General features: G+C 34.7%; 1 protein-coding gene across 1 annotated transcript; it reads right to left on the reverse strand.

The window, feature by feature from the left end:
* Positions 1-243: 243 nt before the first annotated feature.
* Positions 244-2,780, reverse strand: LOC131633135 (probable WRKY transcription factor 31). The gene is made up of 5 exons (XM_058903855.1): positions 2,475-2,780; positions 2,225-2,335; positions 1,416-1,976; positions 1,202-1,315; positions 244-816 (listed from the first exon to the last, which is right to left on the reverse strand). The coding sequence occupies exons 1-5, from the start codon at positions 2,778-2,780 to the stop codon at positions 244-246; spliced, it is 1,665 nt and encodes a 554-aa protein (XP_058759838.1).
* Positions 2,781-12,923: the final 10,143 nt, after the last annotated feature.

Raw genomic sequence — 12,923 nt, forward strand, 5'->3', positions numbered from 1 at the left:
CGCAAGACAAAAGATATGGAAAAATAAACTAAGTATACAACAAAAATTTGGTTGTTTTGGTACACAATCTTTCAAAATACCACTGAAAGATCATATAACCACAAACATTAAATAACCATCCCAAAAATGATATCTATGTAAAATCTAAGTACTTTTCTGAATCTCAAATGATAAAAATAAATAAACCAAACAAAGTGCATCAAAATCTTTGAGCCTAAAACAAGAAAAAATAAACCTCAGAGTTTATTCCTTCTCTTTATTATTATTGCTGCTACTTGTGACATTTCCATTGTTGATGCTTTCTGTGCCGCCATTGTTATTTGTCGCGTTATTGTTCGGCTGCGCAGCACCGATAAAGGAAGTGAAAGCAGCTGCTAAAGCTGCAGTGAAATTCGGATCAGCAGCCATGGCAGCAGAAACTGTGTCAGCAACATTTGGTTGCGACAATTGTAGGCCAGAAAAGGTTGATTGGTTATGAGGTACCTGATTAAACATCGGAGGCAAAGGAACTTGCAACTGATTTTGAAGCATTCGGAGTTGTAGCGGATTTGGAGGTTGAGTGAAGTCGAGCGTTATGGTAGGAAACGGAGCAGAAGATGAGATAGTTGCGAGACTTGAAGAACCAGGAAGGGTTCCTCTTCGAAGGAAACTCGCATTCATTGGTCCGTTGTTGCTTGAGGTTGATCCGGAAAGAAGCATTCTTGCAGCTGCTGCAGTTGTCTGTGCCATTTCCATGGCTGCTGGAGGTAAAGTATGGCTATGATATCCTTCGTATGTTGTGATTACCACGGATTTGTCTTCAACACTCTTTTGTACCTGTAAATTTTGAACTATATATATCAAATATTGCGTTACAATGCAAAAACAAACTTCTGTATAGAAATACTTACAGATTATCCACCAACGAGTTTCTTATACTGTCATCAAGTTACGGTCTTACACAATATGAGTCATATTTATATAAAAAAAATTAACTTTCATGGCAGTTCATAAATATTTTAATTAATCAACCTAACTCGCTACTAATTTGTTAGATATTTTACAAAATATCTAACAAGATCTAACAATCTAGGCAGCAATCAAAGATTTTAATGTCTATGTGACTACTGTGCAATCGAGGTTGCATTGCATTAGTCATATTTGATTGTAATTCTCTACAATATACTATTGCAATTTGATAAATTTAGAGTAGAAACTTTACCTGTTTTCTAACCGGGCAACCACTAGCCATGGTGCACCTATAATAAGAACGAGGACTCGGGTTTCCTTTCGCCATTTTCTGGCCATACTTCCTCCACTGGCAGCCATCAGAAACCTAATAATAGAACAATAATTTCTCGTTAAAAAATTGTGTAGTTTAAAAGCACGATGCAGACTGCAATTTAAAACCATGTTATACACATTAATGTATTTACCATATTTCCATCTGATCTCGATCTTGTTCTAACGGAAACTCTTGCTCTCCTCAAAGTAGCATCAACATCAACAAAGTTTCGAGCATAGTTTGGAGGATTCGGCCTTTGAATTCTCTCAGCATGAGCAATGGGATTTTCCTCTCTTTCAATCCCTTTACCATTCTCCTTCTTTTCTTCATCACTAACATTCTCATTCTTACTTAGGACTAACTCCTTCGAAGCAACTTCAATGTTGTTCTCGGGCGGAGATCCTAATGGATCAGAACTTATTGTTCTTGAAGAAGAGGGTTCAGGATCCATCTTGGGCTCAGCATTAATAGCCAATCCAAGCTCCAAAGAATCTCTTGGAACCAATGCTCCACCAATCTCAAATTTCCTTTTCTTTTCAAACTTTCCAACAAACCCTTCTTGTTCTCCAACTTCCTCGGCCTTCTTGTCCTGCATCATTTTCTCAAACTGCATCAAGAGGGTATCATAATCGGTTTGAAGCTCATCAAGCATCAAACTCAATCGATGATTCTCCTTTTTCATTCGAGCAAGCTTGCCTCGAAGAACAGCCATCTGAAAAACAGTTCATAGAATTCAAACACCAAAGCATGAAAACACTCGATTGTGGTTGTAAACATGAATTGCACCCTTAATATATACACAAACCTCATCCAAACTACAACTCTATCGACAACATTTTATGCAATATAATGATTCACTGGATAACCACAACAACAGCTTAAAATCATGATAATAATAGGAAAAAACATAGATCAAATTCATTAAAGTAAACTATGCATGAATGTAACCATAAAATTTACCTCATTCTTAGTGTTTTCGTCATCGGATTTAGATGATACGTCATCATCATCTTGTTCACTAGCATCATTGGTAGCAAGAACATTGAGACCGAGACGGAGATCAGTGCCGGTCTAATAAAAAAAAACAATTACAAGTTAACATGCACTCAAATTAACGTAAAATAGTTGAGATTATAAATCAAAAAGCTTAGAAATTTAACAATTTTATACAATAAACAAAAACACAATGATGAACTATTGAATGACTCACGCTGAGTTTGAAATCCAACAAAGACGACATGTTGGTTTGATCAATGTCAACGACAGAGACAGCAGCAGCGGTAGAAGCAGATGGAGAAACAGCAACCTTATTATGATCATTGTTATTGTAATCCTTAAAGAAATCGAACTCCTTTAACGTTTGATGTTTTTTTTCAGGACTCTGGTTGACTTGGCAAGGGGTGACAGTTTGAGAAGGTGAAGAAGAATCCATGTTTTTTGCAGGACTTTGTTTCAACTTAGGATTACTTATGTCTTCGTTGAAAGAGTTGAGAACAATAGGGTTGTTGGGGTCCATAATATTCAAAGGGGGGAGTTTGCGACGAAAGAGAGAAAGGGAGTAAAGTGTGTTTCAAAGTATTATAAATGGTGCAATTCATTCGGCTATTAAAACGGGTGAGTTTAAAACATCATAAAAAAAAAGTGTACTTGTGAAATTAGTAAATAAATAAATAAATAAATGTGTGTAGTTTATCTCTCGTTTGAATATATTGGAGAAAATTTTATTCGCCAAAGTCATAGTCTTTATCTAGAATAGGAAAGCAATGGTAAATATTAATAAAGTAATTTTGAATATAAATAAATTTATTTGATATCTATAATCAATTTATTTTCTGATGGTGATTAGTCAAATGTTAACATTATAAAAATAAGATTTATGTTTATAATATATGGTAACTTAAAATACTATAAATTAATTTAATTTAATGCATTTTTTTGGTCAAATAAATAGTCAATATATTATTTATTGAAATAGTTATATATAGTATTTTTTATTTATTTATATTTTTTTATGAATAACATATATCTAGATGAAATTGAAAAATTTAATAATTTGATTACGGTACAAATGATTTTATATTACTAAATTTTAAGACTAGTTTGACTTATACAAAAAAAAAAAAAGAGAGAGTTATTTTATTTAATTATGATTAAAAACTTTATTAATAATTAAAAGATATTTTTAACAAATTTTATATAAAAATAAATCATAAAGTATGAACTTTGTTTGGTGAAACACTTTTTTGAGTTTATAGTTTATAAGCTGATATGATAATTTAGACTTATTTGATAACGAGTTTATAGCTTATTTTACGAGTTTATAATTTTTTTTCAAACGCTATTTCAAATTGTGTTTTACTTTATAGCTTATATCTTACATTTTTTTCTTTCACTTATACTCTTATTATTTTAACCAAAAATCACTTTTATCCTTTATAATTTATTTTTAATTTAATATAAAATAATTTTATATTAAATTTATTTTAAATTATTTTACCTTTATTGATTAACTGAACAATTAATTTTACCAAACATTTTAATTAATTTATTTTCTAATAGTCAACCATCAATTATAAGTTTTTTTTGTGTAAGCAAGATATATTGAAAGGGAGAACTAAGGGTTCTCCAACCCGATTACACGAAAACGGATAAACCGCTCAAAAAAGAGAAAATTACATCCAATTAAGCTTATGAAAGATAAAGAAAAGGATCTTTAATGAACTCATAAAACGAGTAATTGGAGAAAGTAATTTTCCCGCAAAAGGACCACTTCCAAACCATGGTCTTGATATTCCACACCGTATCGTCAAAGTTCCAATTATCCTCCCGGAAACAAACTCCATTCCTAACCAACCATAAAGTCCAAGTAGTAGCTAACCATACTACATCCTCCTTGCCACTCTTGACCTTTTTTTTACGGAAAAAGAAATGCCAATCCATAAAATTCGATAAACACCCTTCCTCCATAACTCCCACTTTTCCCACCCAAAGCGCAATGGCTTTCCAAATATCCATCACCACCCGGCAACCAAAAAAAGAATGAATTCTATTCTCTAACTCATATCCACAAAAAATACAATTTAACTTGTCTAAAGGAAAAGCGATACCCCTATACACCAAAAGATCCTTTGTCGGTAACCTATCAAGAAGAAGCCTCCACCCAAAAGCCTTGATCTTAAAAGGCACCTCCGCCTTCCACACCAAACCAAACGCCTCATCAAACTCTCTTTGAGGCCCATACGGAATAAGATGATTGAACAAAAAAGAGTAACAAGAAGCTACCGAAAACACGCCTTCGGTGTTGAACTTCCACAACACACCGTCTCTCCCTTCCCCCGAACCGCCAAACTCGGAAACCCCCTCCTTCAACCGAGCCAACTCCGCCCCTAAACCCCTATCCTCCAACATCGCCGCGGTAATCCCAAAATCCCCCCACCTCCACCTCCCCTCGAAACCGCCTCCCATTCCCGCCACCGACACCCCTTTTAGATTAGAAACCCCAGACAAATCCGGAAAAGTTTCCTTCAAAATAGAATCACCCATCCAATTAGCCTCCCAAAAAGGAGTGGAAAACCCATTTCTCACAACAAACTTACAACCCTCCACAATAGGATCGCTCACACCACTCCTACCTACTTTCAATAAGTCCCTCCACCAAGAAGAAGAACGAGAAGAAGAAGAGGAAGAAAGATGAGATTTTGAAGCAAACGTACCGTACACCACGGAAGAAAGATCACCATACCGAGATTTCAACACCCTTAACCAAAGAGAATCAAAACCTTGAAGAATTCTCCATCTCCACTTAGAAAGAAGAGCCAAATTGAAAACCGCTAAATTCTTTACGCCGATACCTCCTTTGTCAAACGGAAAGGTGACTTTTTCCCAACTAACCCAATGAATCTTCCTTTTTTCTTCCGAACCCCCCCATAAGAAATTCTTTTGAATTCGATTAACTTCTTCCACCACTTTCAATGGCATTTTGTAGAAAGACATGGTGAAGATAGTCAAGGATGAGAGAATGGACTTCAAAAGCGTTATTCTACCTCCCAAATTAAGAAAGCGGTTCTTCCAATTCCATAACCTCTTCTTCAACTTCAACACTAAAGGCTTCCATGTTGAAACCTTCCTCGGATCGAAACCAATGGGAATACCAAGAAAGTAAAAGTTGCTCCCCTCCACATTACAAGAAAGAAAAAGAGTCGCGGCTTCCAAAAAAGAATTATTAGAGTTAATACCAATCAACTTACTTTTATGATAGTTGATACCGAGACCCGACACCATCTCGAACGCCCTTAGCACCCCTTTAATGGCCTTGATATGTTTCCAAGTCCCTTCCCCCACTAATAAGGTGTCGTCCGCAAATTGAAGAATATCCACCCAACAAGAATTCTTAATTAGTCATCAGTCATTCTATCAGCTAACATATCAATCAACCACTAACACAAACATAATAAAAAAATATTATTATAAAATATATAAAGAGAATTATGAGTTTTATTTATTCTGTAAATTTTTTTAATTATATTAAAGAAAAAACTTTTTTAAATGGTTTGAAAATAATTAAAACATTATTTTCAAAGTCGATTCAATTTTGACCCGACCCGACTTTTATTCCTCATACTCAATTGTATAGGTATAAGATATTTTATTAAAAATTAATATAAAAATTCACTATTTTATATGTGAATTTTAAATTAATTTTAAATTTAATTTCCTTTTTAATAGAGATTATGGGGTGATGGTGTTAATGAATAGTTGAGATCTATTCTTGCATTTCTTATTTTAATGTTTTCTTACTGATAAGTATTTTTCATTAAGAAATAATCATTTTGTTTTTTCTTACAATAAGCAATTTTCTTCGTTTGGTCGTTATTCTAATATAATAAATAGTAATTGTTTTACACATTTTTCAAAACATTAAAATACTAAAGAAGGTGTTTTTTTAAAATAAAAAGGAAAGATATTATAAAATAAAAGAGGGAATTGAAGAACAAAATGGGGGCTAAACCAAAACTCTTTAATGAAAAAGTCTAAGTTTAGGGATACCATCCTTGTCAAGCAAGAATTCCCTAAGAATATCTTAAATAACATGAGGAAACCAGGTAAAATTTCTAAATTTAAGGCCTAAACTAGCCAGGAATTCGGCCCGAAAATTGGCTTCTCGATAAATATGAGTGATCATGAAATCAATAGTAAGCGTGAAAGACCGACACTTAAGCCAACGAGACTTGATATTCCATGGAACCAAGTTAGTGTTAGAAAACACGTTAACAACAAGAATGCAATCCGATTCCAACCAAATCTTCTGCCAACCAAAATCTCTAGCTTTCTTTATAGCCACCATAACGACACAAAACTCCGCAAAATCCGCTTTCCCTTCACCCTAAAAGTTACAAAAGCTGCCAAAATGATCACCCTTGCGATCTCTAAAAGTAAGGTAAAGCATAAGAGTAAAAAAAACACGATATATCCTAGTTCACTTAAGAAATCCTCAAGCTAGCCCAGTCCACCCTACCAAGGTGATTTCAACATGAACTCAAGGTCATAATCCAGTATAACCAAACTAATTACAATTTCACGGGAAACTATCGGTGACTAACGCTGCATGGGAAACCGCCAGTGACTCACAACCTTACATAGGAAACCGCTGGTGACTAAGAACTTTGCACGGGCAACCGCCGGTGACTAAGAACCACTAAGAGTATCATCTTAGTCTTCTCAAAGCTTATGACCTAACCGGTCCTTTGAGGAACACAATATCTTCCTAAAGCTTCTGATCAACCAGTCCTTTAGAAGAATTGTAAAAGACCTTCCTAAAGCTTCAGACCAACTGGTCCTTTAGAAGGAACAAACAACTGTTTGTTTTCACAAGGTTTGTTTGTTTATAATAAAAAGCTTCTACACAACTATATGTAAACTCAATTAAGTACATCAGAAGATCCTAATACACACTAAGAATGTTAAATTTTATTGTAGCGTGATGCGTGGTCTTCTTTTCTTCAAGTAGCTTCTTCGCGACAACAACCCAAAGCACTTGAATCTCTTACGTCTTCTTCTTCATAAGCTTCTGACAGCTTTGTTGATCTTAATGTTGCAAAGAGAAGAATGTCTTGGTCTTGATTCTTCTGAGAACATTATGGACAACAACCCTTGTTCTTCATACTTTAATGATCACCTCTGAGCACAATATTTATATTATGGATTTGTAATTGAAAAGCTTAAATGATCATATTATAATCAACAACATGATGCAAAAGCCATTTGAAGGCAATTGTTCTTGTTGGTGTTGAAATTCTAGTATGAGAGACTCGGATGTCATTCACGATGTCAAGACATCTTATCTGTGATTAATGTAGCAGAGGTAGAACAGAAAGATCCCTCAATTTTTAATTACTCCTAAGACGGAGTCAATGAGACTTAGGATCACATATGTTCAGTCAACATAACCAGATTGTAAAGTTTATATGGTTCTGTAAAGGAACAACTAACACTTCTGAACCTGATGTTATACACGATATCATAACATCCATGACTGAACAAAAAAAACAATGCAGAAGATAAATAACACAATTAATTGTTAACCCAGTTCGGTCTAACTACCTACTCTGGGGGCTACCAAGCCAGGAAGAAGATTTCACTATCAGTAGTACTATTTTATGTAAACAACCTCAGGTTTACAGATAAACAACCTCTGTTTTACCTAGTGACTACCCAATGCAACCTTTATCTCAGACATCCATCCAAGACAAGAGAACCTATGCTCACTCCCTAGTGATACCTAACTGTTATAACCCTGCAACAATTATTTACTCAATTAACAATGAACAATAACTTGATCTTGCTTCACAACTTCAATCAAGAATACAATACTCAACTCTTACCTACAAGTTTCGAGTGAGAACAATCACTTCTCTTACCTACAGGTTTCGAGAAGGACATGGCAGCCATCCCACAACCTGTGTGGTCTACCTATAGAAACCCTAATGACTACATCTTTTCTAAACGGGGTTTTCTCTTTTAAAACTAGGTTACAAAGATTTCTATTTATAACCTATTCTCAATTGGACTCGGACTTACAAATCGCAACACTCTTTGCTGTTACAAATCTGCAGAAATCTTCTGCTAAAATCAAGGTCTTTTTAATCACGAGTTTCCTAATTTATCTCCAAAATTAGAAACTGCTAAATCTTCAATCTTTTGATCTGATTCTCCCTGAATCTTCAATCTTCTGATCTGATTCTTCAAATATTCTTTAGACCTTTAAATTTGCGCCACATAGGATTACAAAATATTCCACGAATATTCTGTATCTCTTGAGAAACAAACTGAATATTCCTTCCAGTTCTGCAGGCGCGATGTCATGAGATGATGTCATGATATTCCATATAACATCTTGCTTGTACCTGTTTTGCTCTTTTTATATTTGCAAGATTACACTTGTATTATTTTTTACTGCTATTATGTTTTAGCTAAACATAGATGCCAATAAGTCAATTAAAACACTAACAATCTCCCCCTTTGGCATATTTTGGCTAAAACTAAACATTCATTAAAAATGCAGAAAAAGATAAATACTTCAACTATCAAGACAATAAGGAAGAACATAATTTTACATTCTCAGAATTGGGCTTTTACCTTCTGTTCTTCAGGACTTGAACCACATCATAACATCTTCACTCTGCTACAAAATCTTTTTTTTCTTTTAACAGTAGCAAAATCAGAAGATGATATTGATGATATTCTCTCCCCCTTTTTAGACATAATATGACAAAGAATAATCCGATGTCATACTGATGTACACGAGGAAGACAAAGGGAGAAGGCCTTTGTCTTGGAGGACCAATGGTGGCATAAAAGACCCTTTCCTTAGTCTTGAACCAGAAACCAAATCCTAGCTTAGACCCTGAGAGAGGACTTAAATGAAAACTGTCCACCAGTCCTAGTAACTTAGAATACAAATCACAATAGTGTTCATAACTCATATCACAAATCACAACGACAATAGTTCCTATACTGAAGGTTGTATATGGTGGAACATCGTTGTTGTTATTGCAGAAAAACCCATGGTAGAGACCATCAACATGTTAGAACAAGATTTGTTCTGATCAATATTCTTAGTTTTGATGATAACAATGGATATGAATTTTGTATAAGACAATGTGGTACTCTAATCCTATGCATTTTCCATTTCAGGAAATATATGAAGAGTATGCATAATTCAGCGCAAGAAGCACTGACTCAGAAGGTTCAAGTATGCAACATCAGAACATGCTCTCGCAAGACATCAGAAGATGGTCAAGCAGAATCAGAACATGGTCTATTGAAGCATCAGAAGAACTTGAGATCAGAAGCAGAAGCACTGAAGTTCTTATGGTATCACGCTAAGAAGCAATTCAAGGTTAGAAGACAAGAAGATGCTCTGCACCAAGCTGTTTGACTCTGATTAATTCAAACATTGTATCTACAAAGATCAGATCAGAAGCAAGTACAAGATGGCAGGCTACGCTAACTGACAAAAGGAACGTTAGAAGCTATTAAAGGCAAAGTCAGTTAAAGCAGGAAAAGCAAGGCTCGAGGTAGTTGACAAAAGAGTGAAACATTAAATGCAATGCTGTAAGGATCATGCAACGCATTAAATGCTCCCAACGGTCATCTTCTTAAAACGCCTATAAATAGAAGTTCTGATGAGAAGCTGAATACAACACTCTATGCAAACATACAGAAACGCTGCCAAAGTGAAAAGCTCTCAAATTTCATCTTCAACCTCACTTCATTACTGTTGTAATATCTTAGTGAGATTAAGCTTAAACTTAAGAGAAAAATCATAGTTGTGATTATAACTTATTAAGAAGCATTGTAACTCTTGTAAGAATTTGTTTTATATTCATTTGTAAAGAACTAGAGGAGATCAAGTTGTGATCGGATTCTCTAGAAGTCTTAGAGGGTATCTAAGCATTGTGTTCCTAGAGTGATCAGGTTGTGATCAGAATACTCTAGAAGACTTAGAGGGTATCTAAGTGGAAAACCATTGTAATCAAGATTGATTAGTGGATTAAATCCTTAGGTGAGGTAAATCACTCCAAGGGAGTGGACTGGAGTAGTTTAATTAACAACGAACCAGGATAAAAATCATTGTGCAAATTGTTTTTATCTTAAGAGTTTTAAAGCTACACTTATTCAACCCCCCCCCCTTTCTAAGTGTTTTTCTATCCTTCAATTGGCATCAGAGCGCCGGTTCTAAGGTGCAAGCACTTAACCGTGTTTAGAAAAGATTCAGGAAGAGAAAAACGCTAAGTCAAGATGGTTGAAACTCCACCACCTACATCTACATCTGGCTCTACTGAGCAACACAATGGAAATGGAAACAATGGCTACACTAGACCACCAGTATTCGATGGTGAAAACTTTGAATATTGGAAAGTTATTTTCTGGGTCTAGATGGTGATTTGTGGGACTTGCTTGTGGATGGTTACAAACATCCAGTGAAAGCTAGAGGAGTAAAGCTGACAAGACAAGAAATGAGTGGTGATCAAAAGAAAGAATTCAAAAATCATCACAAGTGTAGGACTATTCTGCTGAATGCTATTTCTCATGCTGAATATGAGAAGATATCAAACAGAGAAACTGCCTATGACATATATGAATAATTGAAAATGACTCATGAAGGAAATGCCCAAGTCAAGGAGACCAAAGCTCTTGCCTTGATCCAGAAATACTAAGCCTTCAAGATGGAGGATGATGAAAACATTGAAACAATGTTCTCAAGATTTCAAACTCTAACTGCTGGATTAAGAGTTCTTGACAAGGGATACACAAAGGCTGATCACATCAAGAAGATCATCAGAAGCTTTCCAAGAAGATGGGGTCCAATGGTGACTGCTTTCAAAATTGCCAAGAACCTAAATGAAGTCTCTCTTGAAGAGCTGATCAGTGCTCTGAGGAGTCATGAAATTGAGCTAGATGCTAATGAACCTCAGAAGAAAGGTAAGTCTATTGCGTTAAAATCTAATTATAAAAAATGTACTAACGCATTTCAGGAAGAAGAACAAGATTCTGAAGAATCAGAATCAGAAGAAAAAGAAGATGAACTGTCCATGATCTCCAGAAGGGTAAACCAAATCTGGAAGAGCAAACAAAGGAAGTTCAAGAACTTCAGAAGTTCTAAGAAGCCTGAAAGAGGAGAATCTTCTGGAAGTAGAAGATCTGACAAGAAGAAGGTCACATGCTACGAGTGAAATGAGCCAGGTCACTACAAGAATGAGTGTCCAAAGCTTCAGAAGGAGAAGCCCAAGAAGAAGTTTCATAAGAAGAAGGGTCTTATGGCAACTTGGGATGATTCAGATTCATCAGAATCAGAATCAGACTCTGAAGGCGAGCAGGCAAACATTGCGCTAATGGCCACTGTGGATGATGAAGAAGAATCTACATCAGAATCAGAATCTGACTCTGAAGAGGTATTTTCTGATCTAACTAGAGAAGAGCTTGCTTCCAGTTTAGCTGAAATTCTTGAAATCAAGGCTAAGCTTAGTATCAAGTACAAAAAGCTGAGAAAGCTCTTTGTATCTGAAACTAAGAAGCTTGAATTAGAAAATTCTGAACTTAAAGAAAAAGTTTTAAAACTATCCAAAGATGCTGAGTCATCTTCTGGTTCAGAAGAATCTATTCCAAGCTTGAACCATATTCTTAAAGAATATGACTTAAGTTTCAGGAAATTCTTATCTAGAAGTATTGGCAGAAGTCATATTGCTTCTATGATATATGCTGTTTCTGGAAACAAGAGAGTTGGCATTGGCTATGAGGGTGATACCCCATACAAACTTGAACCTGTAGGTGATATGAAAATCACATACAAGCCATTGTATGATCAGTTCAAGTATGGTCACTCCCATGATATTAGGCTCACTTCACATGCCAAAAGCTTTCATATTACACACACTAAGAAGCATGTGACACAACCTAAGGAAAAATAACATTATATTAAATATAAAAGAAAAGAGAAAGAAATAATAAAGGAAATTTAATCGGGACTTAGCTTTGTGAAAGGCGTGGCGCGTGATCGGGAGGTATCTGAAAATAACCCTGAAAAGAATGCACAAAGAAATATTTTTCAGTGTATGACTGATCGAATGATGAACCTCGTAAACACAAATTAACTATGGTTAATAAAATAAATAAATACCAAATTAATTGACTATTGGTTATTTAAAGTAAACCCTATTTTAATTAAGCAAAATAAAATGATAAAAATAGAATCAGAAACTTAGCTGTTTCGATCTGGCATGGCGCGTGGCTGAAGAATCCTGATTAATTCTGAAAGCTGGGCGCCAAGAAGAGAAACGTTAGTGCATTACCAATTCGTTGATTGCAAACACAAACCCTAATCCAAACCAAAAGAGGCAAATAAAATACTACGAAATCGACCGTTTGATATAAAATAAATATCTAAATGAATAAGTAATCTTAATTTTTAATTAATATAAATAATGTTAATATTATATAAAAAATCAAAATTTCGATTAAATAAATTAAAGAGTTATGAAAATATGATTTTATGAATAAATAAGTTTAAATAAAATAAGTTTTCCTTTTTTAAAAATAATAAAGAAGAAAAAATAAATAAATAAATACAAGAGGAAATATGTAATTAAAAAAAGATAAAT

This window comes from Vicia villosa, unplaced genomic scaffold (assembly GCF_029867415.1).
Source record: "Vicia villosa cultivar HV-30 ecotype Madison, WI unplaced genomic scaffold, Vvil1.0 ctg.001080F_1_1_3, whole genome shotgun sequence".
NCBI lineage: Eukaryota > Viridiplantae > Streptophyta > Magnoliopsida > Fabales > Fabaceae > Vicia > Vicia villosa.